The sequence below is a fragment of the Prionailurus viverrinus genome, chromosome B2, assembly GCF_022837055.1.
Source record: "Prionailurus viverrinus isolate Anna chromosome B2, UM_Priviv_1.0, whole genome shotgun sequence".
In the NCBI taxonomy this organism is placed as follows: Eukaryota; Metazoa; Chordata; class Mammalia; order Carnivora; family Felidae; genus Prionailurus; species Prionailurus viverrinus.
In genome coordinates this window covers 3,934,060-3,955,723 of record NC_062565.1, presented here as the reverse complement: position 1 = coordinate 3,955,723, position 21,664 = coordinate 3,934,060, and the positions used below count along the sequence as shown (strand labels likewise).

Here is a 21,664-nt window from a genome sequence, read left to right as displayed (position 1 = left end):
GCTGATCACTACCTGCTCCTGAAATTCTATTCCTTTGACTTTTAAGGTACCAAGCTCTCTTGGTTCTCCTCTTATCTCTCTATATTCCTCACTTGCCCCTTAAGTCTTGGGGTCTGTAGGGTCCAATCTTTGCCCAGTGGCTTTCCCGGTGATCTCACCCACGGTCATGGACATGTGGTTGGTCTGCTGCATCCATCCCATTTTAGAGTATTTGTCTACATCAATCATGGCACGTCCGTCCCCTTTCAGGGATCAAACTGCCCCAAACTTAGTTCCATGAGAACGGGTATTTTATGAAAAGAAAGAAAATGAACTTCTTGGCCAAAAATTAAAAAATCTCACTTTTAGGGATCTATCCTAAGGGGGAAAAAACGATGTGAAAAGATATTTACTAGTAGGACTACCTATAACAGGGCAAATCTCCCCCAAACCTAGATTTTAGCCAGGTGAGACCCAGGTCAGACTTCTGAATGTATACAACTGTGAGACAGTCAATTCATGTTGCTTAAACCACTTCGTGTGTGGTAATTTACGAAGAAAGACCTAGAAAAAAAAAACAACTTCTTTTTTCTTAAGGCTTCCAGGTGATGGAAATTTTATCTCGGCTGTCAGTTAAGACTTTTCCCTTTGTGGGAAGATTGGTGTGATACACGTGCTCTTGGCAGAGAGAAGTCTCGGGCCTGAAGGAAGCCAGCCTCTCAAAGAGCAAAAAGATGTCATTCAAGGAAGAGGGCATCCAGTTGGATGATGCCAGGGCCTGGCGCGTGATTTCTGTCCTCGAACCTTCCCTCGGGCTCTGTGCCCTCCCTGCCGCCTTGCTCTCTGGCCAAGACAGATCCCGGGCAGCGGGCCCCAAGAGTGAGTCTGAACACCCTCTACACAGCACCCAATCCCCGCCAGTTTGGGCTGCCCTGGTTTAGAGCACAACCGGATACCAATTCACCAACTGTGTGCTTGGGGGCTGGGAGGAGGGGAGGGGGGCCAGGTCTGCCCCTCGAACCTTCCTCATCTCACTGGGGATTCTGAGTCTCTTAAAAGAGACCTTCGCTAAACCCAAACCCTTTCAGCCTCCCGTGGCTGATCCCCCCGAGCTGGCTCCCCCTTTCTGCCACCATCTCACCCCTCTGAACCCCAGGACTCCGCTGAGTGCATGGTCAGGACATCTGCAGGGCCATCACCTGCTTGTACACCCACCACACCGCCGACACCACGGTGAACACGGTCCCCTCCAGTGAACCCACGGGCGATGCTCGCTTATGCTCGGCAGAAACCATAGCGTCTTTCCTGGTGAGGATGAGAACAGATTCTCCCCCACCCCACCACCCCCCACCGGTGATGTGACAGGCCGGATTTCCTGCTCAAACGACTGCCTTTGGTCGCAGCTTCTAGACAGAAAGCTCTGGGTTTGAAGCAACGCTTGCCCACAGACGGAGGACTCTGGTCTCTTCTCTGATCCTGGGGCAGTTTCTGTGTGGATACAGGGAAGCCCACGTCAGGGACCACGCAGGTACTGGGGCATCTCCCGTGGCCCTCCCCTTCTGGATGCTTCTGTACCAAAGATGAAAAGCAGACTTTGTTTTGTCTTGTTTCACTCAGCCGGGTGAGGCTGGGCCCCACGCACACGCAGGAGGCGGGCTCTTCCCTCGGTTCTTTGCAGCGGGGGTGGGGGGGGGCACAGAGCTTACTGTGGCGAGTCACTTGGGAGAACGAGCAAACAGAGGGTGCTCTCCAGGCCCACAACCATTTTCCACTGAATCTCATTTAAAGACACTCGCTTACCTGAGATGCTCTACATTTCCCCTTGGAGAAACGACCTTTGCTGTAGGGCTAATAGGCCAAATTCAAGGGCGCCCTTTCCCTGAGGACGTGGGAGGGGACAGACTCCATCTGTCCTCCCTGCTGGCACACAGGGCACCCACACTCGTTGCTGCTGCCCCTCCCTGACAGCCACCAACTGGCTTCCTTGCCGTGGGCCCAAACGTTACACGTGATTTTCAATGGTGCACGATTTATTTCTCAAGCTGCACAGGACACCCATAATGTCAGCTACAATGGGGTTCCTCACTGTTTCATTACAAGTTTCCAGGGGTGCCTGGGTGACTCAGTTGGTTAACTGTCCGACTTCGGCTCAGGTCATGATCTTGCGGTTCAGGAGATCGAGCCCCGCATTGGGCTCTGTGCTGACAGCTTGGAGCCTGGAGCCTGCTTTGGATTCTGTGTCTCCCTCTCTCTCTCTCTCTGCCCCTCTCCTGCTTGCTCTCTCTCTCTCTCTCTCTCTCTCAAAAATAAACAAACATTTTAAAACATTAAAAAAAAAAGTTTCCAGTAAACTTCTGATCTGATGGGAGAGGTCTAACTACAAATTTTATGCATACATTTCAGATAACATGGGGTGGATGTTCTCTGTTTAGACAAATGTAGGCCCCAAAGTAGCCGTTGGAACACTGAAAAGAAAAGCTTGCCAAGAGCTGAGCTCCTTCCCTGGCTGAAGAGAGAGCAGGGAGCAGAGAAGGCCGGCTCTGGGGCGTGAAACTCCTGCGTGGCTGGCCTTCCTTTACGATGCTTTTCCACATTTGCGTCTTAAGCAATGGGCATGAAGTGTTGACTACAGAATGCTCACAGGCTGGGTGATCAATAGCGTGAATCCAACTGCCTCCAGCTGGTACGCTGGAGCCTTAGTAAATCCTGTGGTCACTTCTGAGCGTGGCCACAGGACTTCTGTCAGACACAGCCTCATGAGCAAAGGAGAGCGGATTACAAGGTACACTGGTAAGGTCCACGTGACCCTCACGAGAGAGTCTTCCTTCCATGCTCTAGATGAGGAAACAGAGGCTTCAGATATCAGGACCCTTTCCCCATGACCGAGCTGGAAAGAGATGGAGCCAGGACTCAAACCCAGAACTTCTGACTCAAGGGTTTTGCTCCCAGGCTCCATTGGCCAAAAACATCCCCAGACATCATTAAAGGTTCCGTGGGGGGATAGAATCGTCCCCGGTTGACAACCACCACGCTAGATGAAGAAAAGCACGAACACATCTGAAGCATGTGCTACGTGCCAGATGCTTTACAGATGGGGTCTAGGATTTGGCCTCCTTGCTCCCCTGTGAGGTAGGTATTATCGCACGGGGCAAGGGAGGAGACGGCGGAACAGAGAGGCTGGATAGTAACTGGTTCGATTTAGAAGCAGCACAGCTGGGTTTGGAGGCAGGTCTGTCTGCTACCCATGCTCACAGGAGCCAGAAATAGCAATTGAAAAAAAAGAGCCTGTACAGGCATCTTTGGGTGTTCTAGAATCGTTCCTTTTTATTTTATTTTTTTAAAGTAGGCTTCCTGCCCAGAGCAACACAGGGCTTGAACTCACGACCCTGAGATCAAGACCTGAGCTGAGATCAAGAGTCGGATGGCTAACCGACTGAGCCACCCACGCGCCCCCTACGATTGTTCATTTATTATTTTTTCTTTTTTTTCAATATGTGAAATTTATTGTCAAATTGGTTTCCATACAACACCCAGTGCTCATCCCAAAAGGTGCCCTCCTCACTACCCATCACCCACCCTCCCCTCCCTCCCACCCCCCATCAACCCTTCATTTAATCACCATTCTTATTTTATATTTTTCCTAGTTCACAGAAAGGCTGAAGTCTGAATGGATATATGAGGCACTGATTTCCATTTTTGTCCCCAGGACTATTAAGTGTAGGATTCATAATTGCACTGTACATTTTCTTCAGTGCCATTTTAGAAACGCATTCAAAGTTGGATATATTTTCACATGGAATGCCTGCTGGGCTCCCTCTGGTGTTGGCTAAGAGTACACTTGACTTTAAAGGAGCTCACGTGTGACTACATTTCAAGTTAATGAGGAATACATTCCTCCTCCAGAGGCAGTTTCAAACATCCAGCTGGCTCTTCTTGATGACATTGTAAAATTGTTTTATTCGGATCTCACAAATATTCTATGAAGGGTCTAACATAACTTAAGTTTTATAGGGTTGGGAAACAACAAATCTGAATTTGCTGTTTCAATTAGTTTTTTTGAAGGACCCAGAGTGACATTTCACAAGATAGGACTCTGGCAAAACAGACATAGATCTACCTGTGTCTATCTGTATATATGGACGGATGAAAACGTCCAGTCTCACCCTGATCAAAAGAAATGCAAATTAAAATAATAATGTGGTAGTGTTTTGCCTCACCAAGTAAATCTTTATGTGAATAACACCAAATTCTGTGAGTGCCAAATAAAACGCATATTCTCACGCGTTGCTGATGCCTTTTTCCGGCAACCATCTGGAAGAATAATTGAATAACATGCAGAGAAAGCCATAAAGATCTTGCATGCATGCTCTCTGACCCACTCATCCTATATCTAGGAATGTTTAAGCAAATACTTCAGAAGGAGGAAAAAGTTCTTCGCCTGTGAATGTTCATTTCAGCACCGATTGTAATAATAAAATGTTGGGAGCAGCCTCGGTACTCAACAATGGAAGACGGTATATTTAAGTAAACTGTGGTAAATTATCCATTCCTGTACGGGAATGCTTTAAGTGGGCTTTAGGGCCAGAATGTCTGGGTTGAAATGCTGGCTCTGACTCTAGCTCTGTGATCTTAAACAAATTTTTTATTATTATTATTTTTTAATTTTTTAAATGTTTATTTATTTTAGAGAGAGAGAGAGACCGACAGACTGAGCAGGGAAGGGGCAGAGAGAGGGGGAGGCATAGAATCCAAGGCAGGCTCCAGGCTCTGAGTTGTCAGCACAGAGGCAGACGCGGGGATCGAACCCACGAACTGTGAGATCGTGACCTGAGCCGAAGTCAGATGCTCAACCGACTGAGCCACCCAGGCGCCCCCACGTTTATTCTTTTTCTCTGTGCCATGGGCATAATAATAGTACCTACCTATAGGATTACTGTGCAAATTAAACAATATCAAGTACGTAAATCACTTAGAACACTGTGTGCATGGTATGTGCTCAATAAAAGTCTTTTGATGAACTATTACGTACCTAGTGAAAACAATTAGAAAAGAAATCTAATGATACAATATTTTGAAAAATCATATTGAAATAGAAAATATTCTATATTCATAAAGGCCAGTGGAAAACATACAGAAATAAAAATAAATTTGTCAAAATGTTGAAGTCATGGGTGTCCTTCCCCCCTGAATGTTCTATATTGCTATTATCTTGTCACTAAAATACTAAATAATAAGCAGCTGGAATCCAGAACAAAAATCTATTTATAAATGCACTCAACCAGCCATTAATTGGTATCTTTTATGTTTCAGGCACTGTGACATGCTAAACAATTAAGACATGAAAAAAAATTATAGCTGAGTAGAAGAGATAGGCATAAAAATTAAGCACTTCTATTGGAACATACTAAATGCTATCACTGGGATTCATTCAGGGTTCAACAAGGTCACCAAGGAGGAACATCCAAGTGGCCCCAGGATGGGGGACAAAGAAAGCTTCACAAATGATAGAATGTGTGAGGATAATCTTGAAAGACTTATAGAAGCTAATTAAATGAAGAAGGGAAGGAAGATCCTTTCAGGGAGGGAACATAACTTAAAAAGACAAAAAGTGAATAAAAGCAAAATGGGTTCAAGGAGCCAAAGTAGACTGTTAAATAAGTGCGACGTGGGGGAGCGTGGTAGCAAAAGAGTCCGGTGAAGTCCAGGCAGGGCTACCTCTTCCAGCTAAGCTGTGGGATCTGAGCTCTGTCCTGAACACCTGGGGTGGGGGGGGGTGTGGGGAGGAAACAGTTGACAGATGTTGTTGGAGGAGGTCACAGAGAGCATGTGACTGCTGGTTGACCCTCAAACTGGACCCAGCAACTGGATGCTCCTTATCCACTCCCCTGTCCTTGGAATGTATGTCCCACCCACTGGTCCTGTACTGGGGGTCCCTTCAAGGACACAGCCTTGAGGGAGCACCGTGTTGAGAAAATCTGGATGAGACACGTGACTGAACCCAGGTGTAGCCTCTACTGAAACTCTTAAGATTCTGGTGGGAGGGTGTGGAGATCTACTTGTACTGCTGTGGCTCAAGACAAGCCTTGAGTACAAGTTCCTGTGCTTACTAAAGCTGCCCCCTACCAATCTAGAGGGGCCTGCCCCTGTCTTTAGTTTCTCCCTGCCCTCTGTGGACAGGGGCTAGTTCTTCATTTCACTCAGGGAACTCCCAAGGTTGTGAGCCAACAACTGGTAGCCAACCGGGAGACCAAAGAAATGGGTCTTGGGGAAGAGGCATCTGAGGGGGAAACCCCAGGTTGGCCATGAGGGGAGGGGTGGCCCCATGGGTCAGATGCCTGTGAACTGCCCCATGAATACGGGGACCCCCTGAACATGCCAACCGGTCCAGTGCATTTGTTGGAGTAACAGCACACAGAGTATGGTGGCAAAGGAGGGAAACCAGTGGCTGCCATAGTGGGTGGGCCCCTCCTGGGAGAGTTTGATGGCCACCAATACCCAACAATAGGCCATAGCTCGACTCAGAAAGTTGGAAGAAGAGCTGAGGTTAGAGAAAGATGTGCAGTTGTCCAATGCTCTGATGCGTGTGGGGCCGGCAGGCAAGGGGGAGAGCGGGATGGGAAGCTGGAGACCTTACTGTACTCCAAGGAGGGCATGAGCCACTGCAGATTGGGGTCGGGGCACTTACAAGCCTGGCTGGGACACCAAGAGGTGGGATCCCTGGGGAAGTGAGGAGAGTGCAGAGGAGGACGTGTGGTGACTGACGGTGAAACCCAAGACGCACTGCCCCATCTGACCCCAACACAAAGTGAAACAAAAGCAAAGCAACAGCAACCCAGCCAGCGGGACAGCCCCCAGTTCAGGAAACAGTCATAATAACAGAATATACTCCCACGGAGCTTTGTTTCTTTAAGGGGGGCTCCACGCCCAACATGGGGCTTGAACTCATGACCCTGACTGAGATCAAGAGTTACTTGTTCTACCCTCTGCGCCAGCCAGGTGCCCTCTCCCCTCCTTTTTTCCCACTGAGCTTATTGACATGGCCACTGAGTTCCAGCAGGAGGCCAGGGCAAGTGTCCCAGCATGGCTGGTGTGGCTAAGAGTCTTTGGGGGTGATGACATTCCCCTGACCGGGCAGAGGGCACAGAAGATGAGCCACACACCCTGCCCTCTGGCAGCACCTGTGTGGAACTCAGGGGGTCAAAGTACTCAGTCCCGTGCACACTAGATTATTCCAGCCTGCAGGGAGGTTTGGCTCAGTGAAGGGCATCTCCCTGGGCCCATGGGACCCTGGGACTCCGTAGAGGAGGGGCAGCAAATTCTCCGGGAGCTGGGAATGAGACAGGCCATTTATGCCCCTGTCTTTGAAGGATCTGATCTGGCCACACTCCAAGAACGACAGCCAAGATTCTCCACTCTGTCCTTGGCACCTGGTACAGGATGTGGACATCTGTGCTGAGCTCAGTCAGGGGACAAGACATTCATTATTCTGGGCAGTGCATTGCTGATCTGGGGGAAATGCACAGAGCCTGGGAAAGGGGTATTGGCTGTGGGAAAGCCCTGAGATGGAGGCGGAGCTTGAGAAGCCAAAAGGCCATTCCACTTAGCCATGAAGAATCTGGTGAAAGTAATCAGGAAGCAAATGTGGCTTGACTCCATTACTGCCAGAGCTCACCCCAAAAAGACAAACGGGTAACCCAGTATCATGTTGGTCAGCCTTCCAGAAGCCTTAAAACCTGAACGGCAACTCAGACCTGCCCCGTCTGCCCCTACCACCCCTGGCGCCTGGCCTGCTCCAACCCGTAGAGGCCTTAGGCATACAGTCCTATTCAGGGTGAGTGCCTCCCATGCCCCGGGTTTAGGATGCAGGCCAAGTCGTCTCCAGGTCGGGCCCACTGGGGGCAATCAGAGTTCCCATGTTGAGATCACCATTCACTGGCCCCCAGAAATAAACCAAGAGTGACGCCTCTGGTGGGTACTCCGATATTCTGAAGGCCTTAGAAGTTTTCTGGACCCTCAGTGCCACTGATGGTTATGGAGGGCAGACAGTTATGCTCAGGAGGGTCCTTTTGACACTGAGAAGTGGGCATCCTCCCTCATAAGAATACCAGGTTTTCATCTCTCCAATACTAGAGGACAGATTGGGGATTGATAACCTATGAGGTCTACCTGAAAACCTCCATCTTTGAATTCTCCCTCTGGGTTAATCAAACCGGTGCTGAATGGAAATGACACTAGGAACCTTCGAGCCGCCACCCTCATGAAGAGGGTCCAACTGTCAAACGATATAAATTGCCTGGGATGAGGGCTAAGGGAATCGGAGACACTGAGAACTGCACCGAATGGCTATTGTATGCCCTGCCCATAGCACTTTCAACAGCCCAGGAGAGCCAGTAAAAAAGCCAAATGGCTCATGGTGGATGATGAGGACTACCGAGAATTGAACAAGGTGGTGCCCCCTGATCCATGCGGCTGTGCCCAACATGGCCACCATCTTAGGTACCTTGGCCATGGTCCTAGCAGTGTACCATGCTGAGCTGGACTGAGCAAAGGTCTTTTTCAGGATATCCGTGGGCACTGAGTCACCAGCTGAAGTCCCCCTTCATGCGGGAGGGGCAACATGGACCTTTCAAGTGCTTCCCCCAGGCTACCTGCACAGCCCCACCATAAGTCATGGGACAGTAGCCCAAACCTACTCTCTGTTCTCTTTACCCACATCCATAAGACAGGCCCATTGCATTGAAGACACACATGGAGACTTATTCTACTGCAGGACACCCTGCAGGCTTTGTTGGAGCATCTGTAAGGGAAAGGATGGGCGGTGAACTCACAGAAAATTCAAGGCCCAGGCATCGCTGTGAAATTTCTGGGAGTCACATGGTAAGGTAAGCACATTGGGAAGCACAGTGTCCCAGGAGCTGTGACTGATAAGGTGCAAACCTATCCAAAGCTTGCGGGGCAAGCTTTTGTAGGGATTTGGGGGTTTGGGAGGACTTGTTGTCCCCACCTGGCACAGTGCCTCTGTCCCCAGTGAAGCTAGTGAATGCTACTGAAGCTTATTAAAGCCGTGGCAGCTCCCAAGCAGAGTTACCACTGGCATTAGCTGTGTCTGTGACTCCAGAAGGTACTGGTCAGTCACTCTGGCAGAAACAACAGGAGAATCCTTAGAATTTTGTTCTCAACTCTGGAAGGAGGCAGAAAAAAGCCACCCAACAAGAAATGATGCCTCGCCTCACTATCTAAAAACAGAAATTTGTCCAGGCTAATAATTCTAACAGCAAAGTATTACCTTCACTTGCTCAGGTGACAGAGACTGCAGCTATACTTCTGACCACATGGCCATCAGAGCAGTTACGACACCACGTCAGAAAAAACTGGAAAGTACAGACAGACCTCCTGAGGTGTCCACTCAGGATGCACTGTTTTTCCAAGATCATTCTCCCTCTCTAACGTTGATCAACAGTGAGTGGACCTGTGACTCAAAGTGGGCCCGACCCATTCCTCTGGGAATGTGGACCTCGGGGAGGAAGCTGGTCTCTCTCTAGGAAGCTGAGGCTGAAATCTGCAAAACCCAACAGATGTATTGGGGCCCTCTTCAGAGTGCTCTTGATCGAGGCCCCACGTGACAGTCTTCTGCATTCTGAGCGGTTGATGTGACTGAGTACCATCCAATCAGAGTTGACCTGAAGTATCTCATTTACATGCATTTGCCTCTTGCTTTTACTCCAATCAGAAATTGGGTTTACCAGACACCTCGTTGGAATACGTGGCATTTTAATAAGCCCCAGGGCTTCACAACCTGCTGCTCTCTATTCCTCAAGTAGTGGGAGGCTGCATCTTCTAGCTCTGAATCTTTCTCTGACTCTTCTATCATATCCAAGAAAGGGCCCAAGAAACCACCATCAACACCAAAAGAAAAGGCAGGAAATACCAGAAGCTGTTCCAGACAGCCCTATTACACTTAAGGGTCTACAAGGTAGGTGGTCAAGCAGCTTCACCCAACACTGGCACCTCTATGGAAGCCCTGTGAATGAAGAACTTGTTTGTTAGTGACTTTAGAGCACAGCACTGGTGAGCCTACTCACCTGGCTGTTACCATGGGCTCTTGACAATCGTCTACAGGGACCCCCAGAGGCTACTGCCTGCTGATGCCTGGGGAGCTGGCCAAGCACACTGTGCGTCCTGTCACCAAGTACGCCAGCTACAAGTGAGACAAGCGAGTTTTTTAGGAGGACATTAGCATCCCAAACCAGAGACTCTTTGTTCAGAGCCAGGTATAGTATCAGGTGAAGGGCTATATTTCATCTGTTGGTTTTTGGATTTAGAGCTCTTCCCTGGTGTTTTAGTAACTTTGAGTTTATTTTGTTCTTTTCTTTTTTTTTTTTTTTAATTTTTTTTTCAACATTTATTTATTTTTGGGACAGAGAGAGACAGAGCATGAACGGGGGAGGGGCAGAGAGAAAGGGAGACACAGAATCGGAAGCAGGCTCCAGGCTCTGAGCCATCAGCCCAGAGCCTGACGCGGGGCTCGAACTCACGGACCGCGAGATCGTGACCTGGCTGAAGTCGGACGCCTAACCGACTGCGCCACCCAGGCGCCCCTATTTTGTTCTTTTCAATAAGCTTTCTAACTTGGGAATCATTTTAGATTTACAGAAAAGTTGTAAAGACAAGAGTTCCCGTACACTCCTCTCCCAGTTTCTCCTAGCGTCCACATTTATGCACTTGTCACAAGTAAGGAACTAACACTGGTACATCGCAGCGAACTGAACTCTAAACCTTGTTTGGATTTCAACAGGTTTTACCTATTGTTTTTTTTTCTCCTGTTCCAAAATCCGACCCCAAATGCATGACATTAGTGGTAATGTCTCCTTAGCCACCTCTGGGCTGTGACAGTTTGTTGGAATTCTCTTGGTTTTGATGACTTTAATAATTTTGAGGATTCATAGTCAGATATTTTGGGGAATGTTCCTGAACTTGGATCTGTCTGATATTTTCCTCACGGTTAGATTGGGATTATGGGATTGTCGGGAGGAAGACGAAAGAAGTGAAATTCACTTCTTTTAACATATTAAAGGCGCATGCTATTGACATGGCTGATCACTGATGACGTGGACATTGGTCATCTGGCTCAGGAAGAATCTGCTAGATTTCTCCACCGTGAAGTCATTTCCTTTCTTTCCTGCCTTTCCATACTCTGCACTTCCAGAAGGCTGGGGAATTAAGCTCCGTTTGATATCTATAGAAGTTATTAAGTATTTTTCTGTTTAGGAGATTTTTTCACATACCCCTCATTTAGACAATCATTTATTTATACCATTATTCTTCCCCGATTTTATAATCTCACATGAAAAAAAAGTAATTGCTATGGTGTTTTGTTTTTTTTTTGGTATTTTTAAAAATTTGAATTCAAGTTAGTTAACGTATAGTGCAGCATTGGTTTCAGGAACAGAATTTAGTGATTCATCACTTTCATATAACACCCAGGGCTCATCCTAACGGGTGCCTTCAATGCCCATCACCCACATAGCCCAGCCCCCACCCAACACCTCTCCCAACAGACCTCTCCCTCAGACCGTGCTGCCTGCTCCCGGGGATTCCTCGCCAGACTGTCACCGGGCACTGAGCCCCGAGACTTCAGATGCTGTGCTCCACTGATCATAAAAAACTGGCGGTATTGAAACCCTCTCCTTTTCCCATTGGTGGTTTGGGGGAACAGATCTCTTGTGCAGTCCCTGCGAGTATTTTCACTCTTTTTTCTCTCCAGCTACTTTGGGGGGAGTGGTTTTCTTTCAAGATCCTGATGCACTGCCCTCTCCTCTGCCCTCCTTTTTCGCTCTGTCCAGTCTCTGCAAAAAAGGCTCCCTGCCCTCCGCGGCACCTTGGCTTTTCTGTCCCCCAGTTCACCTCTCTGCACTGCGTACCTGCCTCTCTCGCTCTCGTTCAGATTCTGCAGATTGTAGTGTTAATGCCCAGATCAATCCTCTAGGTGTTCAAAATGGTTTGATGTTGATCTAGCTGTGCTCCGGGGACAGAACAAGCTCAGGGTCCCCTTACTACTATGCCATCTTAACTCCCCCTAACTGCTATGTTCTAAACATCATCTCATTTTGTTCAATGTATCCGTGCGATTTTTCAGTCTTTAAAATCTTTGTACCCTCCCCAATTGCACGTATTGATATTTTTGTACACAAATTCGACAGGATTCTTTCATAATCTGATTTTCCCTCATCAATATATTATGTACTTTATTCTCATTTTTCAACTTCTTAGAGTTTATACCTTCCTTCATAACTGCTTCTATACATATCTTATGTGTTGATCTCAAGTGTCTAGAAATGGCTTTTTATTTTTTAGAACACCAATGAAAACTTTTTTCTTTTAGATAAGGTAGACTGCTCAATATTTTGTAATTTGTATTTTGTAACTTTGTATTTGAGTCTAAATGTTCATTTGCGTTCCAATTTGTTAGTGTTCACAGTATAAATCAACCAAAATTTTGTTTTTGTAGTTAAAATTTTGAAGAGCTTGATGAAAAATTTTTAGTAATTTCAAAGTTGATAGACCTTGTCACATTTTCTTCTTATGAGACTGACAGTCATCTCTCCATCACCCAGGGTACACCAAAGCTTTGCTTCAAGATCTACACTGTTCTACATTTTAAGGAATGATTTAGGGGTTTTTTTTGTTTGTTTGTTTGTTTTTTAATGTTTACTTTTGAAAGAGTGCAAGCAGGGGAGGGGCAGAGAGAGGCGGACAGAGGATCCCAAGCGGGCTCTGCACTGACAGGCTGACAGCAGTGAGCCTGATGTGAGACTTGAACTAATGAACCTCGAAATCACGACCTGAGCCGAAGTCCGACGGTCAACTGCCTGAGCCACACAGGTGCCCCTAAAATGTTTTTTTTTAATATCTGAGAGAGAACAGGAACGTGTGCATGCAAGCAGGGGAGGGGCAGAGGGAAAGAGAATCCCAAACAGGCACCAAGCTGTCCCCACAGAGCCCAAGGCGGGGCTTGATCATGGGAGGTCATGATCTAAGCCCAAAGGAAGAGCCAGACTCATAGTGGACTGAGCCGCCCAGGTGCCCCTCTAGGGCTTTTTAGTAGGCATGTGTGAAGCCGCTCAAACGCCCCTTCACCAAATTTGAAGGTTAACATAACTTTTGTTTCAATATAAAGATTTCAGGATACTGAATATTAACGACGTGCTGCCGGACTGCCACGTGGGAGCTGCAAGCTTACACCTCCTGTTTGTTCTTCCCCAACCACTTAAGAGCCCTTAACTCACTGTGGTATTAAGCATGAAACCCGCCTGTTTACATTAACACAGAAACCAAGTGGTGGTTATAATGCTTAACTTAATTGAGAGTCAGCCCCTCCTCCCACGGACGCCAAGATGTGGGGACTCTCAACTCAGGTCAGCTTCCTAGGAAAGTTTCCGCTAAAACTCAAAGAACCGCTTCATAGAACCGAGAAACAGGTCTCAAATGCTGTAACCTAAGACTCCTCATATATGGATATAGGTACACGGCTGCCTATTCCTGGAGAGGCGCAGTTCTAACCTTTGCCATTTCATGCACAGCCTCCATTGACCATCTGAGTGGCTCTGAAAAGAGCCTTTGGTTTTTTTCTGCAAACGGTTCAGGTCACACTCGCTAGGATTCACGGCTTGGAAATTATTTGTTCTGGGCTTTGTGGCGGTGGCTCTCGGTCTTCTTGGGCAGCAGCACGGCCTGGATGTTGGGCAGGACGCCGCCCTGCGCGATGGTGACGCGACCCAGCAGCTTGTTGAGCTCCTCGTCGTTGCGGATGGCCAGCTGCAGGTGGCGCGGGATGATGCGCGTCTTCTTGTTGTCACGGGCCGCGTTGCCCGCCAGCTCCAGGATCTCGGCCGTCAGGTACTCCAGCACGGCCGCCAGGTACACCGGCGCGCCGGCCCCCACCCGCTCCGCGTAGTTGCCCTTGCGGAGCAGGCGGTGGACGCGACCCACCGGGAACTGCAGCCCGGCCTTAAAAGACCTGGACTTGGCCTTGGCGCGAGCCTTGCCGCCCTGCTTCCCTCGCCCAGACATAGCTAGTCCGACGAATGGCAGAAAAGCTGTTGCTGAAGAGACCGCTACTCGGCCTATTTATAGCCTGCTGGGAGGTTGTGATTTGCTATCTGATTGGCTGATGGTCATCCACCCAATCGGAAGCCTCGCCAGAATCACCTCATTTACATTCACGCCACCACCCGATATCCAATCAGGTGGTGTCTGCTCTGTACGTCATGTCAGCACTGTGCCTATAAATACCAGTCGGCCCAGCCCCGAACCTGTTGGCTTACTTGACATGGGTTTGGAGCCGTTAGAGCCACAACTGTAGAGCTGTAGCGTTAGAGAGCTGTGCACCCGCCATGCCGGAGCTGACTTCCAAAGGCACGACCATTTCCAAGAAAGGCTTCAAGAAAGCTGTAACCAAAACCCAGAAGAAGGAAGGCAAGAAGCGCAAGCGATGTCGCAAGGAGAGCTATTCCATTTATATCTACAAGGTGCTGAAGCAGGTGCACCCCGACACCGGCATCTCGTCCAAGGCCATGAGCATCATGAACTCTTTCGTCACTGACATCTTCGAGCGCATCGCGGGCGAGGCGTCGCGCCTGGCGCATTACAACAAGCGCTCGACCATCACGTCCCGGGAGATCCAGACGGCCGTGCGCCTGCTGCTGCCCGGGGAGCTGGCCAAGCACGCCGTGTCCGAGGGCACCAAGGCCGTCACCAAGTACACCAGCTCCAAGTAGACTCGCCAAGTAAGCATCCTCTTACTGAACCCCAAAGGCTCTTTTCAGAGCCGCTAATCTCCTCTGAATTAGGGGTGTGCACTCCACCTCGATTGAGCAGTTAGATTCTACACAACTGACTGGGAAACTAACTTAACTGAATCGCTTCCCTTTTGACCGTGTTTTTCTACACGTTATCACTTGTTCTGTTGTAGGGTTGATCATTAAATGGTGTTTGTGTGCTCCTGGCTCCTCTGGCCTCTCAGAGGAGGCCAAGTATTAAAGTTGAGTTTAACAACCTTAAAAAGAAGGGACCAAATGACTTCCAGTGAACCTGTGGTTTGGCTCAAATCCTCAACTTCTATCATTTTTATGATTTAAATATGTTTTTAAATATATAAACATATAGGTATATATTTCTTTGCATGAGATAAACTTTAGTACCACTTGACAAAAATTAGCATGCGGTAAAATCCTCGAAAGTCCTGTAAAATGAAGCATCCCACACCTATGTGCACAGTGAAACTGCCTTGGTAGAGATCCTTGCATGCCTTAGTGGGGGGTCCTCAGGGAACAGACATGGAACATCTGTGCCCACGAAGTGAGGAGCAACAGTGTGTCTCATCAGGGATCCCAGTCGCCCCAGTAAGACTGGGAAACAGCAGACAGCACATAGCTCCCACATCCCCTGTCAACTGTGTGACCACTCTACAGGCTACCCTGATTTACCCAAAGTCCCTCAGGATTATGTGGGCAAAAGGAAAGTAAGAATGTTAATAAAAACAGCTCTTTTCAGACCAAACCTGACTCAGCTTTCACCTCAGATTATGTTTTGGCCGCAAATAACAGGAAGCACCCAATGAACAAGTTGGCGTAATGATGTCGCTGATCACAATGCCCAAAGGCACAGAAATTTCAGGAGTGGGATGATCAGAGTGCTGGCTCCGTCGCCCTGATCACCTCAGCTCTTTACACCCTGACTCAATCCTCATGCTGGTTCCGGGTCCAAGTGTTCATGCAGATGGGACGAAGTAAAGGCTAGAAGAGACGCACTATTTTACTGGGTCTCTGAGAGTAAGAAACACCTTCCCTGAGAACTTCATTGTCCCTTTTGTTTTTTTTAAGTTCATTTATTTTGAGAGAGAGGGGGGGGAGGGAGACTGTGAGTGGGGGAGGGGCAGAGAAAGAGGGAAAGAGAGGGAATCCCAAGCAGGCTCCGCACTGTCAGTGCAGAGCCTGGAGTGGACCTTGAATCCATGAACTGTGAGATATGACCTGAGCCACAATCGAGAGTCAGATGCTTAGCCGACTGAGCGACCCAGGTACCCATATTTGTGATTTCTTTACCTTTTGCATTTATTATAATTTTACTGTAATGAAAAATTTAAAACCAGTTCCATTTTTCTTTTTCCCAATTATTTTCTTCTAGGCTTTCCATCATTTACCACTTCACCTTCCACGGATTCATTTTATTGTGATTTCTCCTAGCTTCTTTAGGGGAGTGCTTCCTTCACAAAGACACTTCTCACAGTGCGTGGTTTTGATAGAAATGAATCTCAGTTTCCACAGTTCACAACTTGATCTTAGCCAAAAGGCCGAGAAACGATCAGTTTCCACAGTTCAGTTAAACACCACCAACTGCCCGACAACACAGTTCACATTTCAACTCACATTTAGTGAGTCACCGTCTAAATGACAAACTTCATTGCTGGATCTTCAGTTCACAAGTCACTGTACAAATAACAGATGTGCGTCGTGATCTATCATGTGACTTATCCTGTCACTTATTGTAAAATGTGTTGTCCCTGGACAGTGCACGTTACCCTGTCTATGCACAAATAGAAAGCATGTACTTTTAGTTGCCGCTTTGTCTCCCAGTGATCATTGTGCCCGACAAAAAATGATAATCAAAAGAGAGTTAGCCACCAAGATGAAAGTATAACAAAAAAAAAGGAAAGTAATAACCCTACCAGTGGAATTTGAGTGGAATATAAATGGCATTCTAGAAGAAAGAGCCAGCAGTAGGGCGGCTGGCGCCCTCACAATGGAGACTAGCAGAGGAACTCGGGGACGGCGAACTTGAGGACCTAAATTAGAAAGTGTTTGTGTCGAAAAGGATGAAGCCGTTCCAGAGAAAGTGACTGGCAAAACACTTCGTACGACAGGGATTCTCAAAGGGATTTCACAACATTGAAAATACAAAGAATAACATGTTGGAAGCTGATCCGGATTTAGAAAGAGACATGATGATTCAGCAAGGCACAGAAAAGACGCTTACTCTGTATCCTAAGTTACAGGACCAGAAAGCGGCGACCACTGTTCAACTTCTTTCAGTAAGTTTTTAAAAAAGAAATGACACTTTCTCATTGTTTTCATATTGTATTTTATTTTTTAAAATATTCTTTTTTTTTAATGTTTATCTTTGAGACAGAGTATGAATGGGGGAGGGGCAGCGACAAAGGGAGACAGAGCATCCCAAGCAAGCTCTGTGCTGTCGCAGAGCCCGATGCGGGCCTCGATCTCCCGAGTTGAGAGATCATGACCTGAACCGAAACCAAGAGTTGGAGCCTTAACCGACTAAGCCACCCAGGTGTTCCTTAATATTTTAAATTACAACTTCCTAAATATTTTTTTCACTTCCTTCCATAATTATAATAGGGAGTTAAGGGAGTTTTTAAATGTCTAGATAAAAATGTTCAAATATTATGGAAAAATCATGATTTTCCCCATTTCTTAAGATCGCCTTGCGTTGTCATTTTTAAGATTTCATACCACCTGAAGAACTGCCTGTATTTATGCTTTTTATTAATACAAGCATTGAAACTATCTTTTTTTCCTCTGAGCTATGGTTCACCTTATTCCCACAGGTGCTGGAAATATTCTGAATTTTCATTAACATGTGAGAGTGGCTGAGACATACACGTCATTTCTTCATTCTCCACCAGGAACTTGCAAACTATTGTTATTAGCAAAGCAAAGCAGCTGGCCAAATGGTCTCTCCTTAGATCAGACTTGCAGACCAAACGCAGGCCAAGAACCCAGCTTTAGGGAACTCAGTGGCACAGAGGAGGCTGGAATGGGTTTGTGACCTCCGAAGACCAGCCATTTCAGACAGATAAGAGGAAAGCTTTAGTCTAAGACAATCCATGTGAAAGCAGAAAAAAAAAAATGGCTTTTTGTTGTTGTTTCAAAATGGATTTTAGAACGTGTGTTTTAAGAGAGGTGCTGTCTGCCTGTTGACGTCATCTCAATCCCTGAGTAACAGATTGGCAAGACAGAATTTTCTGAGGACGGGGCCGCCACTGAGCCGGGCTCTGCCTTCGATACAGGAGGGTTTGGTGTGGGACCTGGGGCAAGAGGATCCCTGACGTGTCCCCCCCCCTACCCCTACCCACCTCCCCCTGCACCTCCAGCTGTGGCCTGAAAGGATTCCCTGTCGGGATCTGCCCTGGAAGGGGGGGAGATCTCCCTGTCTCTCTCTAATTCTAGGCTGTAGTGCTGGTTGGTTACAGAGCAGAGAGCACAGTGAGTGCCCATAAGGGGAGGCCTGGGAAAAGGACAGAGCACCTCGGTCCCCGGAGAAGCCCGGACGGATGCTGTCCTTACCCTAAAGCCATCATAATGCCTCCCAGCCTGAACAGGAGAAAAACCTCCGTTGGTGCCACTCTCAAAGGAGAAACTTCCGGGGCACCGGGGCGGCTCCGTCAGTGAAGCATCTGACTCTTGATTTCAGATCAGGTCATGATCTCACAGTTCGTGAGTTCGAGCCCCACACTGGGCTCTGTGCTGAAAGCACGGGGCCTGCTTGCGATTCTCTCTTTCCCTCTCTGCTCCTCTCCCACTTGTGCTCCCTCTCTCTCTTGCAAAATAAATAATAATAATTAAAAAAAAAGGAGAAACTTGCCAGCCTTTTCTCAGACGGGACCTTGAGGGTATGCGGGGCCAGGGAAAGCCTCCCAGGGAGCGGGGCCAGCGTGAGCCAGACCAGCTAACGTCCTCACCGCTGCCCCAGCAGGCACCACCGCTCTCCCTCTGGCAGAGGGCCAGTCAGGCCAAGTGGCTGCATTTTATTATTATTCCTTAGTTTTCCGAAAGGGTTTTAAAACTGTTTCCCTTTTCTCTATTCTGCAAACATCTGCTCAGTGAATGAAGGTGTGTGTGTCAGAGAACCAGACAGAACCTTGCTCTGTGTTTCCCTTCTAGTACAGCGAGGTAGACAGAACACACACGTTCTCAGTCAGTCGTGAATGAGGGAGATATAAATGCCCATAGAAGGCTTTGCATGGTCTATAATTTAGTCTAAACTACTTTAGTCCAGCTTTTTAAAAAAGTTTATTTATTTTTAGAGAGAGAGAGAGAGAGTGCGCAGAGGAGGGGTAGAGAGAGCGAGGGAGAGAGAATCCCAAGCAGGCTCCACGCTGTCGGTACAGAGCCCGACCGACGCAGGGCTGGATCTCATGAATTGTGAGATCACGACCTGAGCCCAAATTAAGCCAGATGCTTAGCTCAACCGACAGCCACGCGGGCACCCCTAAAAATACTTCAGTCCAGCTTTTTCTCAGGTGACCCAGAAGACAGTACACATCCAGGCTGAGCATGCCTACTCAAAGCTGCTGGCCATCTTTCAAAATAACAAGGTCCCGCTTGGAGAAACTGGCCAGGAGAAGCTCCATAAGGACATCAGTCTGGGCTTCCAGATGTCCCGGAGAGCCACCGAGGCCGCCTACATCGACAAGAACGTGTCCCTGCACCTGTCCCCCTGCCCAGGGATGGCCGGATCAGTGACATCGTCACGTAGGCAGATGGGCCAGTCCGGGTCCACGCTCAAGGTCACCAGACCCACTGGCACCAAGAGCCAGTTCCAGAGGTTCTGAGACCCGATGCCTGCCCACTCCCCTAGACAAAAGAGAGTCATTTGCCCAGTCATCAGTCAGTCACGTCAGCCCAGGTAGCGTGATGCAAATTTTGAGCGAACCCACGTTAAGCCAAACCTTTGGGGCGGCTTGTTAATTTGTGATGTGTGATGGGTTCAGCCGCGTCCCGTAAAAGGACGTGTCCCGGTCCAGATCCCCGGTACCTTGTTTGTAAATGGGCTATAATTAAGATGTAATTAAAAGAATCACGAGAAGAGATCATCCTGGATTTAAGGTATCCTAATAAGAGACAGGCGAGGGACCTCACAGACACAGAGATGCAGAACGGGGGGGCCACGGGAAACCTGAGGCGGCCAGAGACCGGAGCAAGGCGGCTGCAAGCCAAGGACACCCAAGATTGCCAGCCGCCACCAGCAGCCCGGGGAGAGACATGGGACACATCCTCCCTCAGAGCCTCCACAGAGAGCCAGCCCTGCCGGCCGTCTGATTTTGGACTTCTGGCTTTCAAAACAGTGAAAGAACAGATTTGTTGTTTTAAGCCACCCAGTTTGTGGTAACTTGTTGCAGCTGCCCTGGGGAAACCGACAAACGGAGTTTCCTGATTCGGACTCGCCCTCCAGGAAAGGTTAGCTCTCATCTGACCCCCGATGTTCTTCAGCTCTTCATCTCCAATCACGTTTGGGGGCGGACGGCACAAGTAATGGGAAAATTCCGTTTCATTGATAAAAACGACGATGATGATGATGATGTGTGTTTCTGGAGCGCCTGGGTGGCTCAGTCAGTTAAGCGTCCGATTCTTGGTTTCGGCTCAGGTCGCGATCTCATGGTTTGGGGTTCAAGCCCTGCACTGGGTTCTGTGCTGGCAGCACAGAGCCTGCTTGGGATTCTGTCTCCCTCTCTCTCTGCCCCTCCCCCGCTTGCTCTCTACCCCTCTCTCTCAAAAATAAATAAAACAGGAGCTCCTGGATGGCTCAGTTGGTTAAGCGTCTGACTTCGGCTCAGGTCATGACCTCACGGTTCATGAGTTTGAGCCCCACATCGGGCTATGTGCTGATGGCTCAGAGCCTGGAGCCTGCTTCCCATTCTGTGTCTCCCTCTCTCTCTGCCCCTCCCCTGCTTGTGCTCTCTCTCTCTCTCAAAAAGAAACATTAACAAAGATTAAAAATAAATAAAATAAAAATTTAAAAAAAAGATATATGTTTCTGGCAGACACATGTGCACGAACAGAATGGGGTACCTTAGTAACCCCCGTATCCTGTCACCAGAGAATCGGCATCCTTGAGGAAGGAATCTGTCTAACACTAAGGAAGATTCAGTCATCTGATCCCAAGTGGAATATGAGGGGAATTCTGCCATCTGATTTTTTCTGTCATCTGTCTCCTTTATGCGTAAGATGTTTGCTGGAATCCTTAAACAGGCGTCCTTAATTTATTGTACTATGGATTTCCTTTGAAGTCTAATTGATCCTATATACACCTTCTTAGAAGAAATACCTAAGTACATATTTAACAAAAAAAATAGTGCCAGATTGAAATAGTTTCCAAAATATCTTTAAAATGTTTGCTATAGTAGTATTTGTGCTTCTTCATTCGCACTTCAAATAGCAAAATAACAATTACAACATTTTGAGGTTCTCATGAGCATAAACAATGTCCTGAGAAATCTGTAACCGCGATTAAGTGCTGGGACTACAGCTGTGATTTCCTTGTCAACGAAGCCACCAGTATGGCTCATCTGACCGCCCTGGTTGCTCTTCGGTGTTCATGTTGGAAAGGAATGCTAAATTTCAGGTAATGGTTAGTGAAAACGAAACGTTTTCTCCTCTAAGACTAATTTGTCAGTTGAGCAGAGAGTGGGTTTTAGGGAGACAAGATTAAGAGCACTGAGACTAGGGAGGGACAGTAATCCATGCGTGCCCTAGATGACGGGGTCTGGACAAACACGGTGGCGGTGGAGACGGTGGAAAGTAACCACACGACAGAAACATACAGGAAATAAAATCCGTGTAGCTTGCAGACAGATTGAAGCAGAGGCTGAACAAAGGAACTAACCAGG

The 21,664-nt window shown here is 47.9% G+C and overlaps 3 protein-coding genes across 3 annotated transcripts in view; 1 reads left to right on the top strand and 2 right to left on the bottom strand.

Annotated features, from left to right (window-relative positions):
* The window catches only part of SLC17A1 (solute carrier family 17 member 1), a 212,720-nt gene that overhangs the window by 83,098 nt on the left and 107,958 nt on the right, over nucleotides 1–21,664 (bottom strand). The window lies entirely within an intron of this gene.
* On the bottom strand, nucleotides 13,614–14,049 carry LOC125165347 (histone H2A-IV-like). The gene has a single exon (XM_047858097.1). It carries the CDS (start codon nucleotides 14,047–14,049, stop codon nucleotides 13,654–13,656), a length of 396 nt encoding a protein of 131 aa, XP_047714053.1. The 3' UTR covers nucleotides 13,614–13,653.
* LOC125165348 (histone H2B type 1-A) lies at nucleotides 14,336–15,039 on the top strand. Its single transcript, XM_047858098.1, has one exon. It carries the CDS (start codon nucleotides 14,373–14,375, stop codon nucleotides 14,754–14,756), a length of 384 nt encoding a protein of 127 aa, XP_047714054.1. The 5' UTR covers nucleotides 14,336–14,372; the 3' UTR covers nucleotides 14,757–15,039.

Bases quoted from the DNA above. Each gene is read 5' to 3' on its own strand.
- LOC125165347 (XM_047858097.1), bottom strand. From the start codon at position 14,049: ATGTCTGGGCGAGGGAAGCAGGGCGGCAAGGCTCGCGCCAAGGCCAAG.
- LOC125165348 (XM_047858098.1), top strand. From the start codon at position 14,373: ATGCCGGAGCTGACTTCCAAAGGCACGACCATTTCCAAGAAAGGCTTC.